Below are 13,193 nucleotides of genomic sequence, written 5' to 3' on the forward strand. Positions count from 1 at the left end.
CAGCGTAGGCACTTGAATTGAAGTAATAGTTGTTGAGCTGTTCGAAATTTACGTCACTAGTGTCCTTCGAATTGCGGAGAATATGAATTCGCTGTTATCGATTATGAAAACTGTTATTCAGACAAACTGGCGAATTTGTAGAAGAGATTTTCACGAACCGGTGAATACATTAAAAGCAACAAATGACAGCTTATAATGTTAATTATAAGGCAAACGTGTCATGAACTGTAATTTAATATATATCGTTCATTAATCTATATTAATATTTTTCATTTATGTAAATTTTTAGATAGAATCGCTAGTGAATGAAATTATCCATTTCTTAGCATCAATTTTCTCAAAACCATATTTTGTGCATTCGCCAGTTCGTGATATCGTGGAACAATTATATTCGCCAGTTCGTGGAATTGATGATGATATATGCAGTGAAAACCATTTATTTTGTTATGGCCTTAAAACTCTATTGCTAATAAATAAAAGAATCTGAAATTTCGTAGCATGAAAATATCAATTGGGAGATGTTGTATTGTAGAACTTATTAGTGGGGCTGATGATTTATATATAGTAATGATTACAGTATTAGATGGAAAGATTTACTTAAAGTTATGAAGATCTGTTCTGTCACGATTAATCACCAAATAGTGTACTTAATCTAATATTTATAAATCATGCATCGGAATACGCTTAACTTAGTATATCTATAATTTGTTTTTAAATAAATGATAGAGAAATTGAATTTTTAACCTCGTATTACAAAAACATGAAGTGGTGATTATGAAACATCAAGTATTGAACTGGTAGACCGACTTTAAGTAGTACAAAATAATGATAACCTAGTAATATGTACTTTGATTATGAGCCAGGCTAGACTCCCAAAAAATAAATTTGTATTACTAGCCTAATAAACCAAAATAAACATGCCAATCTACGGGTAATGTGTGCGGGTTAGAAAATCTGAATATCCTTATCCTCAATCTTAAATTTAAAATAAACATAAATGATGATTGCCTTGCAGGTTGCACGATAATTATCACATGTGACACACACTAAGACCCTCGTCTCTCTTCACCTCAACCTTTGACGCCTCCGTCAAAGACGATCGCGATGCACGGATACTTCAGCTGCAGGTGTCCTTATTTTGAACCTGGTCGTCACCGGACTACGACCTTCACTCCTCTACGCAATATGTATGGAGCTCCATCGACAAACTTAGAAGCTGCTTCCCAAACATCTGAAGATCGTTGCGTAGGCTATTAGCGTTGCAGACTGAAGAGTCATAGTTCAGTCCGCATCTATCCAAAGACTATCTACATCAGACAAAGAAAGCCGCAAATAAACGTACGTGACGGAAAGAGACACAGACTATAGAACAAAAGACAAACGACGAGGTTCTCTTCCAATCCTCAGTTATCATAGCACTCTTAATTTCCGTCTTTAACGTATTTCGTTTTCACTTACACGTATTTTGATCTTTATAGGTCTACGTATCTTGTTTTTACGGAAGTGTTTCTTCATGGAACGTTTACTATTTCTTAAAATATAAATGACACGTATTCCCTGTTTCTCACAAGTATTCGTTCTAGAATAATCACGTTAACTGGATATTCCTAGTTTGTGTTCCTGTGGAGTATAATTTTTTTAACAAACTAAAACATATTTTGCTTAAAGTTGTAATTTAGTCCATTTGGCTTTATTGTACGTTACAAGTACTTGTCATACTGTGAATTACTATCAGATCTATCATGTTGAAATTAAACTTAAAGTTATAATTTTTAATGCGCTTACGTTAAGTTTCTATGCATTTCAGTTGAGTGAATTCTGTGTTTAACGACCCTTTCAGCAGTGCGGCTATATGAAACGAGACCTATTGATTAGTGTGAATTCTCAACCACATGAACTCCCGCCAGGGATCAAACCCGAGTCTCCCACTGCTAAAGCGCGTATGCTAAACATTTAGCCACTAAGGAGCTCATTATGTATTTGAGATCTACGATTTAAATGAAAACTTACGATTCTACATTTATTATTTCATGTTATAGCGAAAGAAACTATTGTTTCAGAAACATTCAAACTTTTATGGTTTCTACAATAGCAATAGAACGAACGAAAAGGCGAGGTAACGAACATTCAAAGTATCTTAAATACTATGTTCATGATTTGATTTATTTCCAATAAATTGAAACATTGTTAGAAGAAATTAAACGTGAAAAATGGTTAGAGAAATGTCACACCCAATCACGTAGTTGCTTTTCAATTACAAGTGGACCAAGATCGACCAATTAAGAAGGACGGAATGCCTCGTCCATGAATGCGATATACGATAAAGAAGTTTTTAATCAAAACAGAATAATGTGAAACGCAGTGGCGTATTTACGATTTTCTTTCGGGGGGGGCTTCGCTAACTTTCGGGGAGGGCTTTGCCTGAAAATGTGAAAATTCTGCAAGATATTTCATATACTTTACTATAGTAAGTAAGATTTCGGGGGGGGTTAAGCCCGGAAGCCCCTCCCCCCCTAAATACGCCACTGGTGAAACGTATTATCAACAAAAATATTCATGTATACATAATAACATAACTTTCAACAAACTGGAAGAAATGCATCAACACTAGCCACAAGCTTCATAACTTACGTATTGCTCCCATCAGCTGCATTTTTAAACTGTTTCAGGTGGTGTAAAGTAAGGTCCTGGTCTCGTACTTGGAGTCACATTCTCTGTTGTGCAAGGTTTATTGTGAATTTCTCTCTTGCACTTTCAGGGTTACTACCCTTAACATATTTCTGCTCGGAAGCCAGATTCAAGATGCCTTCTTGCGGATCATATTACATTATTTGATTTGAATGACTATGGCAAAATTTTTCGTCAATGTACAGAACAAAATATCTTTACCTTGAAGTCTTCATTGTTACATATTTAAGTTTAATGCGACGTTTATCGTGGAATGTTTATCAGGGTGTATGCAAAATGTATTATTTCAGAGTGATTCGTTCAGGATAAGATTTGGAATTATATCTTTAACTTTTAGCATTTACGGGCGTCACATGAGGACTGACGTTTCTCAACGATAACAAAGATTGGATAATGAAAGAAGCGGCTAGATCATCATATTAATTATCAATCCGATATCTTCCTGGCGAGAAAGAAACAAATATAGAAAATCTCAGTCTAGATGACTCTAATCAGAAACCGTTAACATGTTACTAACTGTGTCTCCCACCGGATATCGAACCCGGGAGTCTCGCAATAAAAACATTAAAGACTACGCTACGGGGGCCTCAGTTACTTCTTCGAGGAGGCGGTGTTCGTCAGCCAATGTTCTTAGTGTTATATTGTATGTAGTTGCTTCCAACACTGTGCGGTCGCATATCAGGAATAATGTCCATGGTCTTCTCAAAGTAAATCTTTTTCAATCTTACAAAAGCAATCGCTCTCTGTATCTTAGCCACATTAGTGAACAGCTTGAATTGATATTGAAACCTCTTGCAAATTGGGTGGACGACATAATCATTAAATGAAAAACGTAAGGAATTTCTTTGACGAATAGAGAACTTAGTTTCTGCCTTGGGAATTAATATTCTGCATGCCGTGCTGCAATAAAATTGGCTTGAGACAAATGATAGGTTACGTTGAAATAAAACAAATTCTTTCAGTTTAATGCCCACACTTATATTCTTTAGGCTAAGGCAGACTGTTATTAAGGAAAGGGAATGGTGACTCAAGAATGTGTGAAAAAACGGGAGTCTGAAAACAAACTTATATAGCCGAGAATCGAAATAGGGTCCCAAGGCACTGTGGGACCCAAAGCTCAAATATAAGCTGGGCAACATTCACAAAATTAAATGAACGTCGGGTTAAAGGGGCGCTTATAAGTTTGCCACAAAAGTACGGACATATTGGTCTTTGAAATACAGAGTTTTGGACAGCTGTATAAAACTCAAGCATGAAGAATTGACATTTCAGACGTATGTGTACGAGTACTAACCTTTCCTGTGAACGAAAAAGTAGATGCAATGTGCAGGATATAAAAGAAAACACGGTAAATATTTCCCAGAAGCAAAGATTCGATCTTTATAGCCTACCATTCTGGAAAGGAATAAATATGGACACGGAGCTACAGCCTTGTAACAACATAAACATTTCTAAACTGCATAGGGTGAAATAAGTTAAGTAGACGAATACATTGTGAATACAATTGACGAATCTGTACCATACCAGGAACAGATCTGCTCTTAGTAAAGAGTAGGTATCGATGTGAAAGTTATACCGAAAATAGTCAAAGGGCTACGTGGGGAACTGTCGTATCACAAGAAGCACTAGCACGGAAAGGAAAACCATTAATCTGTACGAGCTGAGTTTATCGTGCATTATTGTGGTGACCAGAAAAGAGCATAATGCTGCAGCATTGGAAAACCCTCACCATATGCGCGTGATCAACGCTCGTGATCATCAGACTATCAGCATATTCAAAAAGGTTCTGACTCAGAAAACGAGAAAGGAAAAGATGATTTCGTGATAAGGGACATAATGCTAAAGCAAAAATAATAGTCGACAAACTGAATCCTTCACGTAGGCCGCGCTTCAAAGAAATAATGCAGGACTGTAACCGTTAATCAGCATTTTTGAAATTCACCGTGGAATATAAATTACTAATGATACTTCGAAAGACCAAAGGAAACCACCATGGTTACAAGGTCTGAGAAAGGAAACCGCGGCGTAAACTGTCACACTCCAATTTCATTGCTTTATCGCCCTCCTGGACATGCCGAAAATGAAAATAAGAAAACTATTGCTCAAAGAGCGGAGCGTGTACTTAACGTTATGCTTTGAATTAAGCGCCGCTTTCAAAGAACTAATATAGCGACAGATAATATGTCGTTCTCGTGCCCTAAGCACCTTCGTAAACAAAATTAAGTCAACCGATAATAAAGAAATGAGTAAATAATTCTGAACGATGCGTGAAGTGCTGGACTTCGGAATGAGGACTACTATTGCCGTACGATGAGAACAGTTTGTGCAGCCGGAAAGCATTAAATGAGGATATCAGGGAAATGATGGTTTAAGACAAATACAATTTATAGAGCTGAAGGAACAAACTATCTTCAACTATGACGCTACGACCATTCGCTCGACGAAGTACCGCTAATATTTCAACAACGCTCATAGGTCACATCAACACATGGTAATTGTGTTCGGATATGACACGCTCCTAAACTGCAGTTCCTCTTGACACCCTATTCTGAAAATCGTTCTAGAGTAAGTATAACTGGACCTTTAAAGGGAAGTCATAAACACATACCAATTTGTCGGGGTTAGCTGCAGCTAGGATTCTGACCTTGCTGGTATTTCCTTCACATGGTGGAATTCGACTGATGTAGAAGCTGTTGCGGTGAACTGTTGCAAAGAGTGTGAAACTTTAAACGTCATTTAAATTCTATAAAATTCTGCATATAACTGAAGCGCACGAATATTGACAGAATGGGTGAACTCGTCTTTTATTCAGTTAGAGACTTGACTTGCGTTTGGACAGGAGCTTTGATAATGACAGTGAAATATAAATTGAAATTGTACATCTTTCTTGAATTTGATGGCTACAATGATTATATATTAATATGCATAAACACTGTAAACCCAAGTTGTGGCGCACCTGAAACACGAACGAAAATATTATACTTTTTAAATAAGATACTAATCACTGCTGAGGGATCGTCAGGCATAACTATGATAGCACTCAAACGAAAGCTACCAACAAACCACTCCAATGTGTGGAGCTCAGATGCTCGAGCTCAACTGACGACATTCATGCTCTTACTTTTCTAACATTTTATTTCTCGTGATTCTGACAAGAACAGTGTATTTCATACAAATCAATAGAATTATTTCCTTACGGAGAAGACAAAAACTAGATTAGTGTTATACAAGCAAAACGGGCAAGAGGTTTGTATTTTTTTATTATTGTCTCTGTTCGAAAATTTACATTAAAAAGATGTAATCTGTGTGTTGGAAAGTATCAAATAAAATCCAATTGCAACAATTCGGTATGAGTTTGAAAGGTATAGAAGATAAAATGTCTTATTCAACCAATTAAGCACATTTGGTTTGGTCTTGTACCAGTGATGATCAGGAAATCGTGATATGGAAGGAGAGAAAGTTGATGGTGATTGTCGACAAGTAAGTTTTGCATCCAACAAAAGAAATACCAGAGCGCGTTCGTGTATACGCAGTTACCATACACGCCTTTGGCGTAGGAGACCCGGGTTCAACTTCCGGCGGGAGCTGATATGGTTCGGATTCAACGTTAATCAGTAATTCCCTTCTCATATATCCTTGGTGCTAAAGGGGCGTTAAACTCACTATCAACTCACCTCAAAAGAAATTGAAAATTAATCTCGTGGACACACAAGTCATGATGCTATGTACCAAAGTATCACATTTCCACATAAAAAAAACACTTCGTTTGCACAACACAGCTGATAGAAAACAGTTCTTTATCTGTAGGCAATATAAATGAAAGTATTACGCATTTCTAATATATGTTATTAAATTCTCTAAATTACAGATATTTCATATCCGTTGCTAATTGTAGTGCGGTAATTTTTGACACACTACTGATCTAGTATCCACATGAATGGATTCCATTAGCAGAAAATAGTTGTTCGGAAGACAAATCATTCGGACCGTCTTTAATATCACTACAAGCCCAGGATTAAATAAGAGTATGAATATGTTACGGTATTAATTTATAAAAACGACTTAAAGGCGGATTACTCCAAAACACATTTTCTAACCAAAAATACAAACATCTATACATATGGATCGTTTAATCCATATAATGTTTGTAACTTATTCTCATATAGATTGCTTGTCAGCTTTTCTAATACTCGCTAAAATTAATATAGGCGCAGAACATGGAAAATATGAAGTATTTCTATTAATTCTAAAAAGATACAGGTTTGACTATATAAAATTCCACATACAAAATTTAACGAGTATATACAGTATGTGCTATATACAGTAGTTCGGAGTAAATGTATCCATTTAGAAACTAAATTTTCTGCAGTAAGTTCCATCTACGAAATTTATGTTCAGTTAATGTGTAGTACAATTGGATCCCTTGGGATGTCATAAAATGTAAATCAAAGGAGAAAAATATCCCCTAGAATTCAATAATATCGACATCAGTGTATGTATTCTTTAGAGGAACATAATGTTGTTAAGCATTACATAATAAACCAGAACTTTGGATCTATATAATTAATCGTATCTCAAGTTACGTGTTAGCAGTCCCATAAATAATCTTGAAGATTATAAAATTGCATGGGTATCTACCTGTTAAAGTTACATCATCAGCGAAAGTTTGCATATTATGTATTTAAAAGTCATGTAACTAAAATTCATGGAGTGGTATTAACTTCGCTGTATCAACTCTGAAATCTCATATTGCATGGGAGCAGAGGTAATCATGAATAACGCAATCAAAATTCTGTTGTTGAGTAAACAGTTAAAGAATTTTATAGTGGCCAGAATATGTTAAAAATATTAAATGAACAATTTCATTTGCAGTTGTTCGAAATAAAATAAGTAACCTGGCACCACAGCAAGTTTGGACTGTGGAGCAGCATATTGGATGGAAACAAAGGTCAAAAGTATCAAACCTTTCATTATTGGAACTTAATCCCTTCAAAACCACATGACTGAGAAACCCATAAAGTACTGCAAGATAGTTGTTATACACAGCCTCACAGAAATTCATTTCATGTGTGTAAACAGATGTAAGTGTCAATGAATAGGGCTCACTTCCATTATCTGTAGCTGTGTAGCTGACCTTAAATAACGCTTTCATCTTCTTTCTTAAAGAATGCCTATGTTGAAAAAGCAGTTAACTTTGGTTGATTCTTATATTTAGGGGAGTTATCAGTCATACCAAGGGAAGCTACAGTTGGTTGTTGAATGTTCGTATTTTGAAGTGACATGGCACAGTTATTTTTATTGTGTTTTAGGGAAGCCATCGTTTCAATATCTGATGTACGGACTGGAGATTTTGGGATCGAAGCAGACAGCAAGAGTTTTTGAGAGAGCATAGATCAGGTTTCTTCATGTACTTACGGTCTGAGAGCAGAAAAATTATTAAGATTGGTAAGTCAGTTATGGTATGATTAGAACCACAGCTGATGGATGTAGAGGAAGGGTCTTCGTTAGAAATATGCCCTAAAGCGTGTGTCGCTATTTCTAATTATATTGGTACTCATCCTATAGAAAGGTTTATCGTTTTTATTTCATTTGGTCTAATATCTTGTCGAGTTTAAGCGCGTAATGGTACTATACATTAATAGAGCACACGTAAGTTTCCAGACATTGGAAACACTTTTTAGATTGATTGCACTAAACAACATAGGTAAAAGGACGCCACTTTAAGTTTGGAGGAAATTGTTTTGCTCCGAATCACATAAAGAGAACGAACTCTTTCAAAATGGAATATTTATTAGTAGTGCTCCACGTTTCGTAATAACTTGCTTGGTTTCACCATATTCACATTACACATCATGAGGAAGAATATAATAACTTCCAGCGGAAAATCAAATACACAAACTTTAGCGTAATTGAGTTCGCCCCTAGATATACGGAAAGTACTAAGTACTAAGGTGCCCATTTAAATGAATATAGGAAACAATTGCGTGTAATCAAGTCTAGGGTTCATTAAATACAGTGATATTTTCGAGATGTACACACACAAGAAAGTCCTCATTGAACAGCTTTAAAAGCTACTATTTGTTTCGAAACGTCACTGAAGTTCTCAGAAAACCAAATATGAATGTCATTTGTGCTTGGTTCTCCACAAAGGGTCGTTGTGTCAAATGTAAATCTCAGCGTGCATTTGCGAATGGAAATAACCACACTCCACATTAGAGAAATCACTTTTGAAATATACGAGTATTAGTCGCTTTTTATCCTAGCACAGGAGCAGGTTGGAAGTACGCCCGTACCTTTCGACAACCAATGACGAGCTGTTACTGAGTCTCCATGCCTTCTACTTTCGTTTAAATTTTAAAATTACTTTTAATATTATCTCAATAATTTCCTTGTTTGAATTATCATTTAACTTCACTTTCCACGAGAATTGCGTACAATGTGTGGTAAAATTCGTCAATTATTTCAATATGACTGATATTTTCATGTGTTGTTCTGTTCCAGGTGTTTATGATGGTACTACTTTAAAACTCTTTGAAAACATAGATGAGAGTTCTTCTAATGATGGTTATGAAACGAATAGTGGTAAGTCCAATTTCATGTACTGTATAATTTGCACAATATACAGACTAGAGCTTCCTCGTAGTTAGACGGCGTGTTTCAAAACAGCACCGACAACGTTTGGGAGGTGATTCCTACACCAAAATAAGACGAAAAGCATAGACCAACTGGGGGCACATATGCTTCCTTTAGGAGTTATGGGCTTCAGAAAAAAATGAAAAATTGAACTTTAAAGTTTTATTGCTCCAAAATTATGGGATTTACCGTAATCAGGTCAAGACTTTATTTAGCAACTAGTATGTGCCTTATTTAAATATCCATGTTTCAGAATCCTAAAGTGCTCACACAACAGTTTTTATACAGGTGGTTGGTGAGTACTCCAAATTATATGCCCGTATCCAAACTCCCTCTATAAATAGTGTTGCATGAGTACCTTAGGATTATCAGACATGAATTTTTGGGTACGGCACCTATGAGCTCCTAAGTGAAGTTTTGACCCTACTACAGTAGATCCCATTGTATTGCAGCTATGGACTTCTATAGTTCATTTTTTCATGTTTTCGGCAGCCTGTAACTCCGAAAGGAAGCGTTTGTGCAGCCAGGTTGTTCTATACATTTTGTCTTATTTTGGCGTCAGGAATTGAATTGAATTGAATTTCTCTTTATTTCAGCGGGCGAGGTTCAGCTAGAGGCTGCTCTGCCACCTAACCCAAACGTTGCCGGTGTTGTTTTGAAACACCCTGTATATTGAACAAATGAATTTATAAACAATATAAAGAAATTTGTTAATCTAAAGGCTTGGAGTCAAGAACCGCGGTTGTATGGGAGGCAGCCAACTAACATGCGGTGCAAAGTACTATTCTGGTTTGTATCCTATATACGTACCTTAACTACGAAAACTGAATGCGCCTTCGTTATAAATGATAATTTCTATAACGATGACAATGTTCTATCTGAATTAATACAATTGGTATCAGTTCATATAAAAAGATTGATAAAACGTAGAAAAAATTCACATACCGCCCAAGACAGATCACAAATGACAAAAGTCTGTGATGTGGGTAGGACTTCATCTCGTCCAGTCAATGACCCTACTCCAAGAGTCTTTATCCTCAACATTTTCCCAGACATTGATTATAGTGATTTCCCGAACGCGATATAATGATCTAAAAGGTTTTAATGAAAAACGAATAGTGTGCAAGGTATTATCAACATAAATATTGTTGCGTAAGCAATAATACAACTTTCCAAAAATTAATATAACAAATAATATACCGTATTTCAACCTAAAAGTTCAATATTCGATGGGTTTCAAAATATTTTTCTTTCATTATCTTTAATCAAAGTGAAACGCTTGCGCAGTGTGAGTATGCATTCAGAAACGCACGTCTCGATCTACTATACTTCTGGTATTCAATCCAACTCACCCACCTCTCCTTGTCTAAAGAAGTCTATTTGACGTAATACAGATTTCCATTCAGATGGACAAAAATGGAATCATGTTTATTAGCTTTATAGCTCTAAAATTCCCTCTTTCATTCGTTTGTCCTGATAAGTCTTTGTAAAGCATTTTAAAATGTAACGAAATGTTACTATTGCTTCAGAAATGCCTTGAATTGCATTCTGTCTCTTCTTCAAAGACTACGCATCACATCAAGCTAGCAAGATGCATCTTCGTAAAACCAATGTAAATTTTCAATCACTTCTGTAGATTATGTAATTCTCAAGGTCTCTAACGCAGGCGCAAACCTCTACAAAAATACTAGTAACAGAATTGAGTGTTATGCAATGATTAATTTCATTTTGTTTCCCAGTAATTGCAAGCAAATGTTCTAGGATCGTCATTTGGGCAGAACAGGATGGTGTAATTCCCTCTTCTTTGATTGTGATAATCACATATTGTTTGATCAAATGGACAGTAAATACTTATATGAAGACTAAAACTCTTATGTCATCGGAGATCCCCCCCAAAATAAAAAATGACAGTTCTTTTAGCAACAAAAGTATAGATTACATTACCACATTGTTAGAGCGCTTACATGTGGTTTCAAGAGTCGAAGGTTATATCCCAATCCATGTGCGTTCATAGTGGACGGCATTGAGAGAGAAATATTCAAATATGGAGACAGAAAGGGATGATTGACTTATGCAAGCTTAGAATTGGGGAACAAATGATCGGATAGCATTCATATTATGATGAACTTTGTGATTTTGTGAAACAAAATATGGAAAGTTTCCAAACTGCGAGGATCACGTCAGGCAGTTGTTGAATTAAAGTGGAGAAATGTTTTTGGACGATCAGATGATTGCGAACGGAGAGTAAAACCTTAACATCTAGGGAATTAAGATTTTTTAAAAAAAAAAATCTACTTCCAAGACTGCTTTCAAGCCGCGATCCTCTTAGCTATCTAACAATGACTTTATCAATTCAACCACGGAGTACTGTACCAGGCCTTCATTCCCACTTGTTTTAGCGACTTTGAGATACTAATAGACTTGAATATTTCAAAAGTTGACATTGAACATAGACATCTTTCAGCTTAGTTGCAGGATAGAAATCGACTTTGCTTTTTTCAGTAACACCTTTTAAGGCTGTAAAATTTGTACATCTATGTTAATAGAGTTACGTTTGATAGAACGATCAGGACGCCCGCTTGCCTAGTGCCTAGCATGCTTGCCTTTGGTGTACGTGGTCCCGGTTTCACTTCCCAAAGGGGATACAGTTCAACGAAAGAAGTGTTTGGGATTCCACTATAACCAATGGGTCCCATCTCCATTAGCCGCCGAGGCATACTCGAGGGACGTTAAACTCAACTAAACTAAATTGATCAAGTAGTCTCAAGTACTCAAATATAAATTATTTGTTTCCGAAACTGTAAAAGAAAATGAAACAAATAATCGAAAACATGTTAGACTCTTGAAAAGAAAAGGTAAAAAAGAACATTTAAATGCGCATAAGAATTTGCTTTGGGTGCTGATCTATAACTTTAAAAGACAGTGCGTTACATTATTTGTTAGATGAATGGTTAGTGTAAATAGGCGGTAGAGTGAACTACCTGTATACAATGCTAATAGACTCTTGAAGTAAATACAAACGAATTTAGTATACGTATAAATTACCATCTGCAAAAAAATACTGTGCGGGAGTAAGACGTTGAACCATTAATAGGAGGGGTAGCAGTGTCATGTAAAATTACTAGAATATGAAAGATGTTGGCGTCGAATTAACAGTTCTCGGGTTCGAAGAGATGCATAGTGTTACACCAGATGAGCGCTTAATCAAACATAATATTTTATCTTTCCTTTCAAGTATGGTTTGTTAGAAATCTTGTTCTTCAAATTTATTTTTTAATTATTTTCTATTCCGTAGTTATATTTCATATATTTTCTATTGATATTTATTCTGGGTTATACACTTACTATTTCCATATTATGGCTGAATTTTCATAAGCTCTTGAAAAATGAAGCTTATGACAATTTACAGCAGTAGGGACATACAGAGGATATGGGACCTGTCCGTCCACAACCCTCCTCCCGAAATCTCTACCTTTCTGTAAATGTTCCCTAATTTTTAAGATGATGTCAGACATTTTAGTACAATATGTCCTCATATTGACTTTTAACCCATCCAAAACATTTCGATCCTTGAAATAAATTCCTGCGTACGATCATGCAAAGCAGTAACGACTTTAGGGAGTGATCTGGGGGTAGTGCCTCCTTGGAGGAAAGACAATTTTGCAGAAGAAATTTCTCTGGTAGTTCCGAATGTGATACCAATATTTGTGCATTACCATTTCCTCTCTCAGTGTATTAAAACTCACTCCAAAGGAACTATTCTGAAACGTTCACTGGTTTTCACTTCTGCCTCCATGTCAAAGGAGCCAACCTTGAAAATGTACCACATCTGGAATATTAGTATTTATATCTATGATCACAAAAACTATATA

At 35.9% G+C, this 13,193-nt stretch overlaps 1 protein-coding gene across 2 annotated transcripts in view; it reads left to right on the plus strand.

The window, feature by feature from the left end:
- The window catches only part of LOC145673395 (uncharacterized), a 476,309-nt gene that overhangs the window by 24,735 nt on the left and 438,381 nt on the right, over positions 1 to 13,193 (plus strand). For both annotated transcript variants that reach the window (XM_081743054.1, XM_081743055.1), the window contains exon 3: positions 9,190 to 9,270. In XM_081743054.1, coding sequence (XP_081599180.1) covers positions 9,190 to 9,270 — 81 coding nt within the window. The remainder of the gene's footprint in view (positions 1 to 9,189; positions 9,271 to 13,193) is intronic.

The sequence above is a fragment of the Thermobia domestica genome, chromosome 16 (genome assembly GCF_964235325.1).
Source record: "Thermobia domestica chromosome 16, izTheDome1.hap1.1, whole genome shotgun sequence".
Lineage (NCBI taxonomy): Eukaryota > Metazoa > Arthropoda > Insecta > Zygentoma > Lepismatidae > Thermobia > Thermobia domestica.